Here is a 19,801-nt window from a genome sequence, read left to right as displayed (position 1 = left end):
TCTGCAGCACCCCGTAAGGAAGGAGGTGGAATAGTACTAAGATATTGCCATACACCTCAGCACTTTTCTTCCTGGGGTGACTCAGAGCCAGATGCTTCAGAGTCTGTGTCCCTTTCCAGCTCCCTCACATTTTAAAGCTCCTTAATACTGAAACACGAATTACAGAGTAGTTTTCTTTCCCTCCACGTCACTCGGTCGAGGTGAGTCAACAGCACAGGGTTGGATCAGACTGGGAAGGCTGCTATAGAAGTCACCAGCCCCGCTTTCAGCAGGGACTGCTTAGCTCAGGCTCTCTGAGGCACACCGTCTGTCTGTCTGTCTCTGGTGTCTGTCCACTGTAGACAGTTTTGAGATAGTCTCACACAGAAGTTTTAGCTTGAGATCACCTATTTTTTTTCTGAGTGTGTTTAAACTGTGTATACAGCTTCCAGTGTTAAACAGCTGAGCTCCTGGTCTCTGTTTCAGTATTTTAAGGATGCTTAGGTGGGGAAGGGGGCCTTGGTCAGAAATGCCTGGCTGAGTTGTTTTTGAAAGGCTGAAACAAATAAAGAGGATGAACAAATAAAGAGGATTTCCATTAGAGAAGAGCGACCTCTGGCAAACTACAAGGCATTTTCATCCCAGGGTAGAAAAAGAGAAAATAGACAGTGACAAGCTTGTGGGGTGGGGACAAGCCCGCATGCCCTGATATCATGGAAAGACTTCAGAAGGAGAAAGACCTGAGCCAGGCAGGGAGCCCAGGGGTGCCAGGGCAGATGGCTGGGAGCAGGTAAGTTGCCACCCACGCCACACCACTGTCCCTAGGGATCACAGACTAAAAGTGGAGAGCGGTGTGAACAGCGCCCTGCTTCCCGCCTGCTCTCTGCACAAGTACTGCAGGGCGTCCCAGGGGACCTTGAGGGGACACGTCCAGCTCATACATGCTGAGCAGGGAGACTACGTGGGGAGACTGACTCGGGTTTATTCTCCCTTTCCAGCAGAGGAGGATTGCTGAGTGCACAAGCCCCTGCCCACGGTGAGCTGGTCCCTTTAGCCTCTCTGCTGTCACTTCTGCTCCCAACTCAGTGCTCTCCTGGTGTTAAAACACCAGTGGACAAGCAGAGCAGCTCCACAGCTGTTTAATAACATGCTGTATCCTTAACACACTCCCTGCTCCACCAAAAAACGAGTAAACCTTGGGCAGGCCCTGGCTACTTCACATCAGCCATGAAACCTTATATTTTATCTGCTGTCTGTTCCTTTCAGCCAACAGAACACTCACCCCAGACGACCACCAGAAATTTGCCAAGCTTGTGTCCAAGAAATGGAAGCAAGTGGGTCGCTCTTTGCAGAGGAACTGCCGGGCCCTGCGAGATCCTGTCATCGATAACCTGGCCCTCGAGTACGACCGAGAGGGACTTTATGAACAAGCCTATCAGCTGCTGCTCAGATTTATCCAGTCGGAGGGGAAGAAGGCCACAATAGCACGACTGATCGCAGCCCTGGAAGAAAATGGTCTCACCAGCTTGGCCGAGGAGCTCTTGGGCCTCCATTCCCATGAGGACTCCTAGAGCCCAAAGGGCAGTGGCATTGTTGAGGGCTTCCTTGCTTTAGCTAGTGTCTGAGACTGCTGCCAGTGTCTGGGAATGTAAAGCCCTGAAAATCACCGCAGGTTTCTGTGTCGGTGGCAGTGCCATGGAGGAGAGGTTCTGTGCTCACAGAGGCCAGCACAAAGCTCTGACGTTCCTTATTTCACTCTGTTTCCAGAAGTCAACTACCTTCCTATGAACTGGTGAGAGAGGCTTTCAGCCTGACTTCCTTCCTTCAGAGTGAAGCAGCCAGACAAGTTAAAGGGCCCGAGGGGAGGAAAAGGAGAAAAGCAAGGAAGGCATCTCAGAGAATTCCTATGGGAAGCAGACACCACTGGTGTTTTTCAGATGTGGCCCAGGGCCATCACCTGGAGAGCTGCAATATATATATATTTTTATATTGAAGACATTTATGCCCTCAGGCATGACACTGAGTAAAGACAAAGGAAAAGTCATTTTTTTTAATCATTTTCCTTCTTTGCTCTTCAGACAAGGAACATCTGTGGCACGTGCATCTGTCCCCAGCACAGCTCCTTCCCACATCTCGCCACCTGAAGATTCGCCTTTACCTGGGACAGTTGTAATCTTCCACAGGGCACAATATCACTGCTGTAGAACACATTTCCGGCACCGAACAAGCAATATGGATAAGCTGAAATTCAGAAAAAGATTCCCAGCTCCTTCTGGACTGTGGTGAACAATAATGTATTGACTAGATCGCATTCAGCTCTTCCCACCAGTCTGAAGAAGCCTGCATCTGTGAAAAGGAAAACACAGCGTTGGAAGAAAAATACACAGTCCTTCAGTCAGCAAGTTCCCTATGGGCTGCAGATTGGAACTGCTCTTCTACGGTGTGTTGCAGCATCAGATACCACCCTGAGCCCAGCCGACAGAGCTGAGCAAGCCCCTCTGACCAGCTGGCTGCCAGTGCCTTCACTCACTTCTTAAAAACCTGCCCTCGGTCTGCTGAGTTCACCAGAGGGGATTGCTTGCTCCTCGTGTCCCAAGGGTCAGGATTTGCACCGAGTCTTTCCCTGACGCGTTGTCACTGTGTGACAATTGGGCATCAGCTCCTGGGCCTGGAGTTACCTGCCCTGGTTTTGAGGGGAAAATGTTGCTTACCAGAGAAGGCACCCAAAACCCAGGGCCGACTCGTGCGTTCAGTTCCAGCGAGATAAGCCTGCTCTCTCCTGGTGTGTTGATGCAGACTGCAACAGAGCAGAGTTTTACCTTTGCCTATAAGAAAGCACAGAGCAAAAAGTTTCTAGTGTGACATGGTTCCCATGAAGCACAGCAAACAGCCTGACTACCTTTGACATATTCCTTATGCTTTCCTGATATGTTTTTTTTTATACTTTCCTGTTAATTCTCTCCCTCTTTGGTCTTCCCAGCCATGGGAACAACCAGCGGAAGTTACGTCAGGTGTAGAAAGTGGCTCTGCCAGCACATGCAAAGCCTGTGCATACACACAAGTATCAGGCCACTGGCAGTCAAGACAGCACCAGCTTTCAGATAGACAAGACCCGATGGCCTTTTAAACCACAACTCGCCTCTTAATCCTTCGCTGGAGTCAAAGCTGTGATTTAGTAAAGAGAAAAGCAAACTTGGATTCAGGTGTGGGCTCAGATCTGAGCTCATGGGGCTGGTGTTGCTCCCTTACCTTCTCCAAAATGCATGCTGAGAGCATCAGCTCACTGAAGACTCACATCAGCAGGATTTAGATGACCAGCTTCTATCCAGTCTGGGTCCGCATGCTTCAAACAACCTGAGCATAACCTGAGGAACCTGGCACTTGTCTGCAGGTTTTGGATCCCCAAGGTTACATACACTGTGTAGAAAGGAAATGGAAGGGGTCAGAGAAGGGGAGAAGGTTTTCAGGGTGTCAATCTGTTTCCATCTTGCCCTTAGCTTCAAAGAAAGCAGGACTTCATGCAGGAACCATTTCTACAAAGACTGTAACCCCGTGGCATCTTATTAAGTCATTGTAAGTTAGTGTTGCTGCAGCCTCATCTTCCCCATTCCCGCTGTGTCCTGTCCTCTCCCTTCCAGCAGTACCAGTGCTCCACCCAAAAGGAAGCAAGTGCCTCTGCCAGGTTTGTGAGGGACCAGCACAGTGATGCTGAACCTTCATTAGTTTAGGCTGCTATGGAACCCTACCTCAAAGCACGTAGCTTGCCCTGGCTGGGAAACTCTGTTTGGCAGCAACCCAGCCAGCCAATGGTATGAACAAAAGAAGAACTCCTCCCCCTGAAACCAAACCAAACCAAACAACAACAACAAAACCAACAACTTTAACACAAAGACACATCAGAAACTTGAAAAATACTTTAAAGGGCAAGTGGATTTGCTCTTGATTTTGCAAAAAATGTTTTTAGAAAACAAGATCGTATGCACAGCCTGCTGTCTCACTTGTAACGACTCTTTCTAAGCTTGCAGTCTACAGCTAGTCATGTGCACGTTTATATACAGTTGTAAGACAGCGACCCACTGGTGTGAGCTGCTGGCTTTTATATCATCTGTTAATGCTCAAAATGAGAGTTATTCTTCAGCATCTATTTAAAGTCCAAAAACTTGCTTTGCTGCTATTGCTGTATTACAGAGGACTAAGCATGAATGCTCTTTTTTTCTTCTTAATGCAAACCTTGTGCATTTTATTACTCTGCAAGCACTTGGCATATGTGTTTCCTCTTACTCACAGATTCCCTCCCAAAAGTGCCATTAAGTGCTGGCGCTTCTGGCAACCTTTCTGGAATATCATCATCTCTAACAGCATTCACAGGTACCTTCATTGCAGAGATGCAAAGGAAAAGGGTTTTCCACTGATATTCCATAGTGGAATTGTGCTGAGCACGTGGCATGGTTTAGGACCCTTAGCAGGGGCTGTTTCATACTTTCTTTTCAGTGAGCAGTCATCATCATCAGCCATACGTTAGATGCTACGTAAGCTTGATTCTGGTCTCAGGCAGAGTCCTTCCTGCTAAAAGAGATGTGGTTTTTTTTTCAGTATTATTCGGCACAAGCATAGATAAATACAATTTTCACAAGTGCCTTCTGATGAAATGGATAAATTTGATCGCAAATACCTAGTGCTGTTTGCATTGATTTGACATTTGGTTATGGCTTGACTCTGAACTTACATCTGTTTAATCCAGAAGACTGGACTGCTTTACACCACAGTGCCTGCACAAAGGATCTTACACCACGCAGGATAGGAAGAAGCACTCACAAACAAAAAAAGATTAGCAGAGATTTGTCGAAGAAATTAGAAGCACGTCTTCTTTACCTCCGATAGTAAAGCAATGTGCAGAACTGGAGAGAGTTATAGCTGAGGATTACTGGCTACTACACCAGGAAACTCAGCGCTTAACGCTGGACCCAAGGGCTCTAATAAGCATCCCAGGTGGCTACCTGCCTGCCAGGCTGTTGAAAGAGGAGCGCACTCGTGCAGACCACATTTCCCATCTCGATTGTTTTCCTTCTTGTCTACTGTGTGAGATAAGCTATGAGCAGTGCTGCAGCTGAATTTGACCTCATCCCATAACAGCTCTTCTCTATGTATTGAGATGTGCCTGAAAAAAATATTAGGTGGTGGGGAGGCTGGGGAGGAAGCAGAACTGAACATGCATCAAACCAGCACACAACATTAAAAGCAAATAAAGATATTAATCGGTTCTACATAAAAAAAATGAAATAGACAAAATGTAAAACAAACAGCAGAAACCAGGCCAAAACACGCTCACAGGAAGGAATCCAAGAGGGCTTTTTTGTGGTAGAGATTGTTTTTGTAGCTTTAGCAGTGTTTCACATTTGAAGGAGGCTCCTTTCAGTCTGCCAGAAGGAATAAAAGATGCATCCAAAGGAGAATTTGAATGACTTGTTTTGGCATAGCTGAGCTAGTGTTCAACTGGACAGAAAGGAGAGTGAAAGTCAAAGTGCTCACCGCATAGACTTTGATATGAGGTTTCTGATAAAGAAAACTCAGAGAACACCTTGATCCAAAATTGTCACACAAAAAAACATCAGAGTGCACTGGAGGGCAGAGTCAGTAAAACATTAGCCCTCTTACATGCCTGTTAAAAACACCGTGGATTTTCATTTACCTGCTGAGGATGACGATGCACAATCACAGCAGATTAATCAAGAGGGGTAGAGAAGGTGCTCGCTCCTAGCAGCTTCAGTTCTCATACGCCACAACTGCTTGCAGTGGACGAGTTGACTTGAAAACAAGGAAAGGGTTTCAGCATTATTGATCGGAAGCACTTAAAAATCATGAGCCAGAACTTAAAGAAATCATAAAATTTACTTCCAGATTTTCGCAGCAAGTCAAATTAAGAACGAATGTCAAGTGACAGCTTGCAGCAATGCTTTCCAGGTTTCTGTTTTCAGTTTCAGCCCTACAGTCGAAGAGAGACACATGGATTATTTTTAATGCAGAATGGGATGCTGATGTCAGAGCACTGCAGGTTACCGAGCTTTATGAAAAAATGTGAGTCTTCAAGTAAGACAGAGTTTGCTGGAGTTTCATAGCTAGGAAGTCTCAGAACTGTCTCTGTTTCAAGATTTGGGGGAAACTGAGGCAGAAAACTTTGCACCGCTGTCAAGATATAAAAACTATTAAGGCCAAAGAGTGTGTAGGCTGAGGGAAAATACTTGTTCAGAGAAGTCATAGGTGCTTGGTGTTGAAGATGCCCCAGGCAAAGATTTTTCTTCCAGTGTGAGGAAATTGTGCTTTTTTCCTTACCGGTTAATTTTGCCATTCACTTCAAAATCTTCTTCAGCACTGAGAAGACATCCTGCTGCCTGGGTGACCGTGTTGTCTCACCTCTGCCATTTCCACAGGTACCTTAGTGCCACCCCTGAGTTGCACCACAGCAGCTCCCCACCGACTCAGAACCTAAAGTAGCTCATGCAGCATCATGGAGCTCCAAATTCAATTACTTAAACACAAAACTTTGGTATAGCTGTGAACTTCTGCTATTGTACACCCAAAACCAAGGGAATACTAGAATGGATTTCTGCAGTCTGACCCACATTGGAGCGGATAAATGGAACTTGTGAGGTACGCTGCTTTCTGCTGGCTGAGGGTCTGGCCATTTGTCTTTTGCACAGAGATGGGCCCAATTGGTGAGGCAATTTAAGGCCTGGAGTCAAAAAATTATATATTTTTCTTCTCTGGATTTAACTGGGCTGGAACTTTTAAAGCCAGTGAAGGGATTTGGCCATACATCTCTAATTGAAATCAGTAGGAGATGCGTGGTTAAGTCCCTTAGTCATCAGCGGAAAAATCCTTTGCTGACCTTCTAATTCCAAATTTCCGTGATATTCAGCATCAGATCTGGATCAGCCATCTCCAGCTCTGGGCTGCGATGCCATGTATACTCAGGTCTAAAGCATTCGACCTCCACGGTATTGTCTTTTATAGAAGAAAGCACTTTGGTCCATTTTTTTCCATTCTCTTTTATAAATAAACATAGTTTTGATGAAAAGAGCCTTGGAAACTTTCTTTTCTAACACTTAATGGAGTCATAAAAAGAAAGGGGTTCGCTAAAGTTCTGACCACGTCGGGTATCGTCAGCTGTCTGAGGAGCATCCAGCTGAAGCTGCTGGGTGCACAATAGGGTCCTGCCTAAAGTCACACGTTTCTAGGGACACCCCGAGGCTGGTGGCCCACCTACAAGTTCATGGCTCCGATTTCAAGTCAAAACCAAGCTAATCCACCGTGTTTTTTCAGTTTCCAGCTACTGCTTAGATGAAGCTTTTCAGCAAATACAGCCAGGAGAGGAGCTCTGTCCCAAACCTGACGTGCGGCGGAAGTCCCCGTGTTTCTTTCAGTGCCATTATGTCCCTGGGGCTCCTCCAAGCCCACACCATCACTGTAATCCCACTGTAATCCTCGCTCTTAGTGAGCTTTCTCACAAGCTGCCAGCCCTGTGGGTGGGGAGGCAACGAACTTGGACTTCACGTGTTCTCCAGTGGGTTTGCACAGGAAGCCGCTGGCTGACCCGACGGCTGAACTCGGGGAAATTCCTTCTGCTACAAACTCGAGCAGAGCACTATTTCACCCTAAAACACTTAAGTCTCAGGCAGTATTTTAATCATGAGATCAGCCCTTTAATTACAACGCTGTACCCCAACTGCATGGCTTGGCACCTCCAGGAATATGACGCTATAGGGGGTGGGAAGACATCTGGTACGTGGTGCAGTTAATGAACACAACGCCACGTGAAAAGGGCAGGAAGTCCCAAAACCTGGGTGGGGGAATGCAGTGGAAACACAGGCTGTGAGAGCCCGATGGTTTGAAGGAACGGTTCCCCTGGCTCCACAGCTCTGAGCAAAGGAGGACAGCCCTTACCTCCGTGACTGTCACACAGGGGAGGGATGGAAAACAGCCCGGGGCTGCTGCTACAGAGGAGACTGAGAAATCTACCTTGAGCTGGCGCAGGGAAAGTGCAAACGTGTGTAACATTTATGACCGAGGTTTCTCATCAGCTGCGTTACTCAGCAAGGAGCAGCTACGTGTCAAACAGCTGCAGATCAGGAGGAAATAGCTTTCCCAGCCTGGAGCACCCACATGCAGGGTCTGAGGGTTGCTCTCCGGAAACTTGTTCACATCGTGTCTTTTCCCAGTGACATCGCGTTCAATAAAGCAAAACATGTGAGCTGGAATTAAAAAAAATACAGACACTTATTAAAAAAGCATTATTACATTAAGTTTGAAAAACCGTCAGGTAACTGTGAAACCAACCAAGTAGATCAAAGCCCGTTTTTATGACAAGTTTGGTGTAAATGAAAAACTTAGCATACTAAAGGGGCTGTTACCTGGAAGAGGAAGAAGGGCTGGTGCTTCCATTGCAGAGAAACCAAGAGATAGGGAATAGTGCAAATGCAGTCAGATTGGTAGCGACGGCCATTTACATTTGGCTGCAAATAAAATTTTGCATTGAAGTAATTCAAATTAATTGAAAAAAAAAAAAAAAAGAAAGTGGGGTTTTTGGTTCAGTGTTCTGGGAGGAACCCTCACATCTCTCTTCAGCCCCCGCACCTCCCATTGCTTTCCTACTAGAAGGAAGAAACAACCCCAGCGTGGATTTTCCTTCTGACCTGAACCAAACCTCAATTTCTAATTTTGAGCCTTTACCAAGTAAATAATCACAATGGGATTAAAAATTTAAAAACGCCAAATTACAAAAGAAAAAACAAATGACAACAAAACTATTATTAGAATAAAAAAACCTACCCATTTTTCTGGTTGTTTTAAGGAGTAAAAGAGAGGAATTACTGGGAGCCCCCAGCCCGGCACCACATCCGATCCCTCTCCGTCCGTGCTGCGGGGCTGGAGGACATCCACGCTCCCCAGGCCACGTCACGTGTCGGTGCTGGAACCAGCCCCAGCTCCTTCCCCGGCGCTCTCGCTCCATCGCCCCGCGACGCTCGGCCGGTGCCCGTGGGGAGGGAGCCCCGTGGGCTGAGCCCCCGCCGGCCCCACACACGCGTGGGGAGCCGTAGGGGCTTTTCGGGTGGAAACAGAGCCCCAGCCCTGCTTTGCTCGGTGAGGATTTCCTCGGTTTCGCTTGAAGTCTGAGGAATGTCTCCCGCTAACGGCATCCAGATGTGCCTGCTTGGCAGCCCGCTGCTGGGACACTACTGGGGGGACGCAGGATCGGCACGATCGCGGGGGATGTAAGTACCTGTTAGGGGCTGGGGGCAGCTGGGCTGCGAGCGGGGGGGATTCTCCCATCTCCTCCTTGCCACGCTGCCCTCTGCCTCCAGCTTTTCCTTTTGCATCGCGGGTCTGGAGATGTTTTTAAGTGCAGAAACCCCAATTAAAATCGCTAACATGCAGCAGAGCTGCTGCAGCTCCGAACATGCACTCCCCCATACTGCACGGGTTGAGCTTTACTTTAAGAACTTTCTTTGCATGTTTTCAGTTGCTTTTACAGGAGAAAGTTTGGGGCTTCTTTAGAGAATGGCTGCAGTGCTGCGAGGCAGGGCTTTCTCCCAGCCCCGAGCAGCACGTTACGTTTGCAAATCATCTCCTTCCAGCAAGGGGACACGAAGCTTTCCCTGGGGTCACGCTGTTGTGTGCTCAGAGCGAAACGTGGGAATGTTTAAGTAAAAAGAGACAGAAAAACAAAGTTCAGTCCCAGTGAGGCAGGAAGTCACCGATCAGGACTTGTAACAGCTTTTGGCAGATTGTGATAAGCTCACGCCTTGGGAATCGGGTTTAAATTCGTGGAGCAGGTCAGCGTGAAGCCCCTCCCGCAGCTGTGCCCAGGTGTACCAGGAGGGCCATGCCAAGGCGTTGTCATCGCTGTTTCGTGGTGCCACATCAGGGAAAGGATCTGTCAGAAGCGAAGGGCGGGGAGAGGAGGGCGGTTGCTCTGATGTGGCTCTTCCTTACCCCACCATGAGCCTGCAAGGTGTTATTCTCCTCCTGCGCTGCTTAAATGAGCAGAGGTGCTGTTCTCAAACCACGCCACGTGAACCTGAGTGATTTAAGGCCATGGGACCGCGCCGTTCCCCACGGGGATGCTGCAGGTCCCTCGCTGGGAACCCTCAGCTTCCAATGCCAGCCTTCAAGCACCGAGCAGGAGCTCTGACGTTTCTCCACTGTTTCAGTTTAAATACCTGACAAAAAGCTTCCCCCACGCAGGTGGAAGCTAAGAGGTGGGAACTGAGCAGCTGTCTGCAAGGCCAACGCGTGACGGGTGTCGCAAAGCGAGGCTGGCAGGAGAGGCTGCGATAAAACGGGGCCGGCCAGCTGGGAAGCTGATGAAACCACATGTTTCAGGACTGGGGCAAAGCAGGGAGATAAATAAGGGCTCCTGTCTTGCAACAGCAGGGAGCCCATCTGTTCATTTGCAGCTCTGCCAGGAAAGTTGGAAGAGGCCTTTGGAGTGAGACCCGCGCTTCTGCAACCGGCAGAGCTTCTGCCTCCAGGTGCTGCGATGGCAGTGGTGACACTGCACGGGGCACGAGCAGCCGTGGCACTGGCCAAAAACCTCTGAGCAGCTCCAGCATGTGGCCGGACACCCAGAGACCCAGCGCCGGGCTCCAGGGGGGCTGGTGCCTGCTCCGGGGGCTGCAGAGCAATGGGCGGCCCTGCGCTGCCTTCGCCCGGCTCTGGCTCTCGCTCCTGAGCCCTGGGAAAGCTCCGCTTAGACATTCAGCTAATTAAATCCTCCAGCCTGGTCTTGGTTTGTTTATAGCCTTTAAAATTGAACGAGACAGGCTCTTTTTTCTGGTTAGGCAGCTTAGCGATTGTTTTTCTTACTTCATTTTTCTGGGGCTTTGCACTAACCGACATGCCAAAGGGCAGCTCTTGCCTTTCAGCCTGCCCTGTCTTCTAGGCACGACCGAATCATTCAGCATCCCTCCTGTGAGTCTAGGGCTCCAGCTGAGGCCTCTTCACAAATACCCAGCAACGTACAGGCAAGGGACATGTCCAGCACCAAACCCACATACAACATCAACATTGAGGATTTTGTTGTTGGTTTTTTTTGCCTATGGAAAACAAACAAGATCAAAAAAGAACCCATGCAAGACAAAAGCTTGTTACGTGACACCCAGACACAGAAACTGAACTGTAGACTGCAAACTAACACAGAGCCGTATTTTTTTTTTTCACTCTGAAGGCTACAAAAACAGCTCAAACTGTTAAACCTGAGTTGTTTCATGCATGTTTTCATGGACTGGATGCTGACATTTTCCTGCAGGCACCCTAAAAAGCCCAGGCACCCATGGGATGAAAAATGCAGGCAAGCCCTGCACCGAGATAACTCAGCTGAGATTTTGAAACCTTTGCATTAGCACTTCACTTCTAATTACTTTACAAGAGGAGGACGGCAGCCTGGCACAACTCAAAGGGAACAAAACAACTAACTGTTCTGCAAAAACACATGCTCGTTGCATTTGCCTGTTCAGCAATGTATTTAATTTAATCCGGTGGTGTGGATTACTAATAGGAGCATAAGCTGGAGCAACAGGAGTCTGAAGGAGCCTGGGATGCTCCTGGCACCCTGAGGGGCTGTCGGAGGCCAGAGTGGTTGCCAGCAGGAGGGGAAGGTCTGGAGGAAACCCAGCATCACCTGGGAGCAGCGCTGGTGAATGGCAGCTCTGTTTCTCTGCCCAGCACGGAGCCTGCGGAGGGGGAGCCTGGTCCCAGAGCTGGGCAGCAGCTGCGCCAAGGGGAGGGACAGCACGGAGGGCGAGGCTTAAAGAAAAACGAAAATCTAATAACCTGCTGCTGAAGCCCCAGTAGCTGTCAGACAGCCTGGAAATTGCAGAAACCTGTTCGCAGCAAGGAGCAGATTTCTTACGGGGGACCAGGAGGTCCTCAGCACTCTCAGGACCTGATGCACAGGGCAGCTGGTGACGTGGTCACGAGGACATGTGGTTTCCCAGCACAAGAGCCAGTTGGTGTCACTTTGGAAGAGAAGGCAGGGTTGCAAAACTGCCGAGCACAGCCTCTTGCCACCGGTTGTGCTGTGAGGTCCTCCAGGACCTGCCCTGGGAGCTCACACAGCAGGACAGGAGCAGCAGGGCTGAGCGAAGCAGTAACACTTTGTGCAGGGAGGTGAGCAGCGGCACGTGGATTTAACGTGGGGGAGATGCTGCACAGAAATGATTCCGCTTCTGCTGAGAGCAGAGCTGATGGAGGAGACGGAACAGGGATGCAGAGAGAGCATCACAACTCTCCTTTTCTGCTGGAAGCCCATTCTAGCTTCTGCTGGCAGCTAGCAGGCACAGCCAGGATGGAAAAACTGCTGGAAACAAGCTGGGATTGGGACATGCACACAGCCCTCTTGCCGCCTGCAGGGCCCCAGTGTTGGGTTTTGAGCCTTGTTCGCATGAAACAGGTTCAACAAACACAAAGCAGAAGTAGCCAAAACCTCGAGTGCTGTCTCAAAGCACCCCCGACACCCCCAATTTTCCACGTTCCCCTGAGGACTGCAGAAACTCATAGAAGCCAGTGGTGGTGGATCCCCAACGCTTTCTTTAGCTCATCTTACAGAGAAATGGGTAAAACACCTCCGTCAGCAACCACGGCCCCTTTGGTGCACAACCCAAACCTACCAGCAGCCGCTCCAGCTTCAGGAAGGAGAAGAGGACCTGGGTGGGAACGCTTGGCAGGGCAGCAAGCTGCTCTGGGGCCAACACAGCCTTGCTTTGCTGTTTTGGACCCTCTTCCTTGACATTTTCAGTTTGCTTTGATACCACAGCTGCTTTTCCCGAGGCTGAGCAGGTTGAGTCACCACGCTCCCAGGCACAAAGCAACGTGCCAGAATCACCAAGACGTCTTGACCGAAATCCAGGAACGGGATCCAGAGGCTTTTCCCCACGTGTGAGCAGAAACGCCAAGTAACGGAGACATGACAGCTGCTGCAAGAGAAGGAAATTTCCAGGATGAGCCCAAAGCTTCATGTCATTCAACTGAGAATGAAGGATTAGCAGTTTTCTATTCATTTTTTTAAAATCATTTAACTGCTTTTATAGCAGCACTGCTTGGCCATCGTTCAGAATCCTTCTCTTAAATGAAAGCCAGGAGGCTGGTGGCCGCAGCAGATTGCTCTTGGCTTGACCAGACGAGGGGGGATGGCTTTGGACTCAAGGCTGCTCACCTCTGCTTTGTACTACCTGTGGAACAAAGTGCTCTGGGTCACCTAGGGCTTCTCCACCTCTTCCCACCATCACACCAGCCTCCCCGAGGCACCGTTTGATGCAGCAGCTTTATAACCTCAGCGATGCTTCACAAGCTGGACAGAGACCCCCAGATGCACAGGGGCATCCACGTTGGATGTAGACGGGTGGCAAGATGCTGTGCTGAGAAACACTCTGCTGTGCTCTTTTATCTGGCATCAAATATTTGCTGAAAGCCCCATAAATTTATTTTTTTTTTCTCCCCAGTTTCAAGGAGGATGAATAATCTTTTTGGCTCAAGGACATGCCAGAGTCATCAATCGCTCTCGAGCGAGGGACAGGACAGCTTTTCCCACACTGACATCCACGGTTAGAGCTGACACCTGTGTAAGAATTAAGGACATTTCCTCCAGAAGAAGGAAATACATAACCTTGACGGGAAAACCCATATAATTTAATCAAGGATTCACATCAAAGGCTGGCAACTCCTTTTGAAAACTCGATGTCTATATTCAGCGCTGAACTGCTTCATTTCAGCATGAAAGTTGCTATTTCAGATTCTTTTCTTTCAATAAATGAAAACACAGAAGAAAATCTGGGCTATCAGCCCAGGCTTGTAACAATTTAGGGCTTTTCTTGGCTTTTTTGAGGGCCCTTATTGCCAGATCCTGAGATGCTGGCAGGATAAATCTGTAAGTCATGGAAATCATGAGTTTCATGACACACACGTTTTATTCCAAACCCTAGCTGATAAAATTAAACACAGTGAAGAGCCAGGACTTTTATCCAGCTCCTTAATTACCATCTGGAGCCTGGCAGCTGAAATAAGATCAAACTTTTGCATAGAAAAGGGAAGAAAAATTGCTGTTAAAATGGGGAAAGAAACAAGACTTTACAAAGAGCTTGAGCAGAGACACCCAGACATCCCAGCACTGCCAGGATCCATCCTGCCAGGGGCTGTGCATCTCCTGCTCGCTATAGAGTGCCGTGGTTGCCTATCCCATTACAGCAGAAGTAGGAAAAATTCCTCAATTTTAGTTTCCAGGACTTTTTTTTTTGAGAAAGGGTCCCTCTTTCAGGTATCTGAATATCACCCAGCAAAACTTGTTGCTTCTGATGTGTGCCCACATAAGAGGGACAACATGGCTTTCTGTCTCCTTAGCGGGTCCAATTCAGTGGCATGCCCTGGGTGTAGTGGGACTTGCCTTTCATTTCCTGCAGCTTCTGGAAAACTATTGAAGGTAGTTTGAGGGAAAGCCTGCTGGGAACTGTGTCGTGACAGATAAAGGATGATTTAGCACACGAGACACACAGCAGGTTGCTGCAGAGACCACAATCAGGACTTGCCAAGGGTAACGTGCACAAGACAGACGTAACATGCAAACAGCCTGTAGGCATTCAAAGGGACTCTTTCACCAGGCTGAAGATAATTATAATTTGAAAGCTGGACTGGTTAAAACATCTGCCTGGCCTAGGAGGGAAGCAGAAGGTACAGCAAAGTTATGCTTGGAAAAGAGATAGCTGGTACCATGCGATGGCACACTGCTCTCCATTTCAACAGCAACTTGGAGAGGGGGTTAAATAGCGATGAAAAAAAAACCAAAATATTTTCAAATACGGAGATCCAAGAAATCTGCATCTAACAATTTTAAATGTGCTGGCCAAGAAATCAACTTTTTTATTAGTTTTAATTTTTCAGAAATCTTGAAATGCTCTGTCCATCCTGGGGCTAAGGCTGTGCCACTGTTTAACGCTTCATCATTACAGGCTCGTTAATCTCATTTTGAGCTACAAAAAGCTTATCTTATGCCTGATACAGAAATTGTGGTTAATAAACAATTAGCAGGGGACACAATCCATGACAATGAAGAAAGATTTGCTGAAAATGGGTGCCACTGAGCTAAAGAGAATCTTGGTTCAGGTCAGAATACACGATTCTGACAAGTCCGTAGCTGCCTGGGAGCCGTGAGTCAGCCTGATGGCAACAGGGCTCGACTGGAGGCTGAGAATCCACCCGCGTGCTCTCAAGTTTAACAATGCTGAAAACAGTTAAGTACAGGAAAAATTGTGTAGAAAACCACAAGTCCTGGCTCCTCCACCCTCTTCTGTCCTGCCTCAATGCTTCAGTCCCTTAAGCGAAGACAGACTGCGGTACAAGCAGACAGCTTTGGCTCAAGAAGTTTTTGGATAACATCCTCTCAGCTCGTTCAAAGACAATGACAGCAAACTGTAATACCTTCAAACATATCTTCTACTAATACAGAACAGGCAAGACAGATTTGTAAATCACATAGAGTGTAAAAGATCGCTGGTGTGGCTACAGCCAGCTCTCTCCCTGAACTAGATTTACATCCTGCTTTCTGTCTTCTTGTAACTCTCCTTTCTTTTTTTTTTTTTGTTTGCAGCTGAAGAACTGATGGAATGAGACAGATCATCTCTGGGAAAAGTGTAAGTGGAGAATCAAATCCTGTATTTCAAAAGGCAGCTTCACCTCTCATATGTGAATAAAACACTCCTAATGCTAGTCTCTGCCTTGCTTCTGTGTTTTGGGATTTATTTGTGCATCTCTTGCTTAGTGGTTAGGAGCAGGTTGGCAGAGGCAATGCGCCTGTACCCTTTCTAACCTTATTAATGGAAGAGAAGTTATTTATAACAATTTAATATTTTATAAAGATTACTGGCAGCAAAAGGGCCCTATGTGCATTCAAGAGTGTGCCTAATGTATTCATTTTGAAGGCATAAATCATAGTTGGTTTGAGAGTTCACTCTGCGTTTTGGGAAAACTCCAGTGATTGCCCAGCTACTGAAAACCTGCCCGTCAGCAGCCAGTTACCAAGTCAGAAGGAATTAAAACCCAATGATTTATGGAAGTATGGCACTGTCCATCATTCCCTGCTTTGGGAAGAGCAAGGTCAAAAAGCCTCTGAAATGGTAAATGCATTCCAGAGGGAGGGACATGGGAGGAAAGAGATGTGTGGTGTATTTTGGGAGTGGTTTTCAGGACGTTGGATGATTTCTTGGTGACTTACACCTAAGCAAGTCACAGACAGAGCACTAGGATCTGAGTTAGGTTTGGGACCTGTGCATCTCTTAGCAAGTTCCTTAACATGTCTTGGTGTTTCCATGAGCAAAACATATTTGCTGGCTAGTTTTCTAAATCCTCCTTGGTGACATGCCACGCATTTATTTACAGATGGACATTGGTGCCAGGCAGCTCAGACACAGCTTCTAGCAGTCCCAGGAAGACCGCGGGGACAATGAGAGTTCGTCTCAAAGGGGATGCGATCTGTACCCTTCTCCTGGTGGTCGCACTTTGCTCTTTACTCTACACCCAGCTGGAGCATTTCGCCCCAAAAGGGCACAAGGAGCCGACCCAGAAGCAGCCTTCAGTAACACAGCGAATACTGCCCAACCCCAGAGCACCTGGGAGACCCACACCAGCAGAGGCAACAGCACCCAGACCCCAGTTAATTCCCACTGTTAGACGAACAGAAGCGGCTAATGCCAGGGTCCAAACTACAACCCCAGCCCCAGCAGCCGATTCCGCGTTCAACTTCAAGCGCTATCTCCTAAACAAGGACAACAGGAACTTCAACCTCCTCATCAACCAGCCCAAGAAATGCAGGAGAACACCTGGAGGTCCCTTTCTGCTCATCGCTATCAAATCGGTAGTTGAAGACTTTGACAGACGGGAGATCGTCCGGAAAACTTGGGGCAGGGAGGGTTTGGTGAACGGGGAGCAGATTCAGCGAGTGTTCCTCCTGGGAACACCAAGGAATAGGACAGCACTGGCCACATGGGAGACCCTGATGCACCAAGAGAGTCAGACATACCGGGACATTTTACTTTGGGACTTCATGGACACTTTCTTCAACCTGACCCTGAAGGAGATCCACTTCCTGAACTGGGCTGCTGAATTCTGCCACAACGTGAAGTTTATTTTTAAAGGCGATGCTGACGTTTTTGTTAACATCGAGAACATTGTTGACTTCCTCGAGAGACACAACCCCGCTGAGGACCTCTTTGTTGGGGACATCATCTACAACGCCCGGCCCATCCGTGTTCGGAAGAGTAAATATTATATCCCAGAGACCATGTACGGGCTCAGCATCTACCCAGCCTACGCAGGAGGAGGAGGTTTTCTTCTCTCCAGCTGCACCATGAGGAAGCTCTCCAGGGCTTGCAGAGAGGTGGAACTCTTCCCCATTGACGATGTCTTCTTGGGCATGTGCTTACAGAGAATTAACCTCAAACCCATTCTGCATGAAGGTTTCAAGACCTTTGGGATTGTCAAGCCTTCTGCTGCCCCGCACCTACAGACGTTTGAGCCCTGTTTTTACAAAGATCTCATGGTAGTTCACAGTCTGAAAGTTGCTGAGATCTGGCTGATGTGGAACCTGCTGCACAGCCCGAGGCTTTCCTGTACTCAGAAGAAGCAAGTGAAGAAGCCTTTCCAATGGAAGAGGAAAGCTCAAACAGCAACACAGGCATCACCCCTCAGATAATGCAGGCAGACTGCAACAAAAACACAAGGTAAAACAGCTGAGAAAGGGAACCTGGAATTTTTGCAACCAAATGAACAGACTTTAGAAGTAGAGGGCTTTAGCACGGTCTATTTACAACGAGCAAACAACAAAAACTATTGCAGAAATGTGCCAAAATTCCACATTTGCACACACATACCATGTAGGTCCTACTCCAGTAATGTACCCAAATAATCCTAACAGTATCTTTAATTTATTATTATTTATTAGAGTAACACTAGTGCTTAGCAGGCCAATGTGTACAGACACATCGCAAAACGCAGTCTGGGGAGATGTTTCAGCATCGTTAGACATGTGCAAAATGGAAGGAGAAAGAAGAGACGAGGCCAAGAAGCACAAGGATCGCTGTCAACTTGTTCCTTTGATTAGGGCTGGAATTACTCAGACTCAATGAGAAACAAGCAAACTACACAGTTAACTAGAGCAAAGGAAATCAGGTGTCCTCAGTGGGTGCTCAAATGAAATCACTGCCTGGTTGGCTTTCTGTGAGCCTCAGAGGAGAAGAAAAGAACAGCTACTGAATTGAGTCCCATACGTTGCAGAACTACAAGAAAACAAGCTTGGGGGCTAGGGCTGACACAGCTGGCTGAGCAGAAGCCATATGAGTAGATAACTGGGAAGGGGTAAGATCATTGAAGAGCCTTTAAAAAAAGGAAAAGAAGAACTTTCAGTTGATCCCTTTTCACGTCTTGATTTTTCATTAATTGTAGCAACACAAGAGTTCAAAGACATGCCCCACTGACACGCTGTCAGGACTCAGGAGAGCAGTTTACGGCACTTTAGCGAGCTCAGACTCTACATTACGCTGACTGGCGCTCAGTGAAGACTCAGAGCTGCCAACAGCATCCAACCTCTCTTACCACGTAATCCAGATCTTCAGAAAGCTGTCTGGAGAGATCCTTTTGGCCTTTTGCTTGTGAAAGTGAAAGCACAGAGCTGCTGCTTGCATCGCTTTTGAGAGTTCCTTCAGACCAAAGGAAAACTTGTCAATGGCCTGGGCTGGTTCCTCCAGACCTCGGTGCTCTTCCTGGCACACAGTCAGCTGCAAAGAGCAGCCAAGACTTTCAACATTGCTGCGGGTGTCATGTGAAGGAAGAAAGCAGTCTTCAGACAAAAGGGCTTCAGAATAAAAGCCTTTCTAAACTTATTGCAAGAAAAAGCGGCAGCACAGCAATTTTTCTGTTGGTAGATGACTTTCCGTGTTTCAGTTAGTCTGTAACTTCATAAATATTTTAAACATCCGACAAGAACACTGGACTGCTTCGTTTTTCAAAGAACTGTCAATACTTCAGAGCACTTCAGAGCATTTTGTTTTTCCAGCAGCAGCTTACCATAACAGAACATGGATATCAAAGGGGAAGCAAATCCTTCCAAATCAGGGTTAAAAAGCTATAGTATACTTGATGCAAAGAGCCTGGATTCGCTTTTGATACTGTATTTGCTAATCCTTTTGCAATTTTTCCCCCCTCAACAAAACATCTATTCATCAGAGTATCCCAGATGCCATCCCCCTCTAGGAGGACACATCCACACAGCTTCAAAGGCAATCACAGAGTCATGAACCTCCAGGAAGCTGCTTAAACAGCCTGCAGCACAGCTGCACTTCAGACCTGGGTGTATCCTTCCTCCCATCCAGCTGCAGGCTGGACTTAGCTCTTGTATTAACTATGCACACAACGTGAAGGAAAATGTACTGGTAATATCTATCAACAGACTAAAAGAGCCTTACATGTCATCATAATCTTCAGAGTTTAAGCCTTAACGTATTTCCATGGAAAGGCTGGCCATGTAGAAATCAAAGAACCATCAGCTGATTTGGGATATTTTCAGGATGAGAGCCTGAAATCCAAAATTCTCATGCAAGCTTCACAAGGAGCTCTGTAAGGTGTGGGAATAAGCCAGAGCCTCAGTGGTGGGAGAAAGCTGTGCCCATCTGCTAAAGTGTGTGATATGTATGTATTTATGAGTTTGTACAGAAACGTATTACCTGAGATTAGTTTACAGTTTGGGAAGTTATTTATACCATAATTAAAAGATAGCATGCAGGCA

The 19,801-nt window shown here is 47.6% G+C and overlaps 2 protein-coding genes and 1 long non-coding RNA gene across 4 annotated transcripts in view; 2 read left to right on the top strand and 1 right to left on the bottom strand.

Annotated features, from left to right (window-relative positions):
- Positions 1-2,344, top strand: part of TRADD (TNFRSF1A associated via death domain) — a 10,822-nt gene extending 8,478 nt beyond the window's left edge. For both annotated transcript variants that reach the window (XM_080551899.1, XM_080551900.1), the window contains one exon: positions 1,246-2,344. In XM_080551899.1, coding sequence (XP_080408025.1) covers positions 1,246-1,550 — 305 coding nt within the window. In that variant the 3' untranslated portion in view covers positions 1,551-2,344. The remainder of the gene's footprint in view (positions 1-1,245) is intronic.
- LOC308176321 lies at positions 2,017-8,941 on the bottom strand. The gene is made up of 2 exons (XR_013938227.1): positions 8,806-8,941; positions 2,017-8,228 (listed from the first exon to the last, which is right to left on the bottom strand). It is a non-coding gene; the product is annotated as an uncharacterized lncRNA (long non-coding RNA).
- B3GNT9 (UDP-GlcNAc:betaGal beta-1,3-N-acetylglucosaminyltransferase 9) lies at positions 8,938-19,801 on the top strand. The gene is made up of 3 exons (XM_080551890.1): positions 8,938-9,248; positions 15,614-15,656; positions 16,402-19,801. Exon 3 carries the CDS (start codon positions 16,466-16,468, stop codon positions 17,711-17,713), a length of 1,248 nt encoding a protein of 415 aa, XP_080408016.1. The 5' UTR covers positions 8,938-9,248; positions 15,614-15,656; positions 16,402-16,465; the 3' UTR covers positions 17,714-19,801.

The sequence above is a fragment of the Anser brachyrhynchus genome, assembly GCF_964034855.1.
Source record: "Anser brachyrhynchus genome assembly, chromosome: 12".
NCBI lineage: Eukaryota > Metazoa > Chordata > Aves > Anseriformes > Anatidae > Anser > Anser brachyrhynchus.
This window is presented reverse-complemented; position numbering and strand designations above follow the sequence as displayed.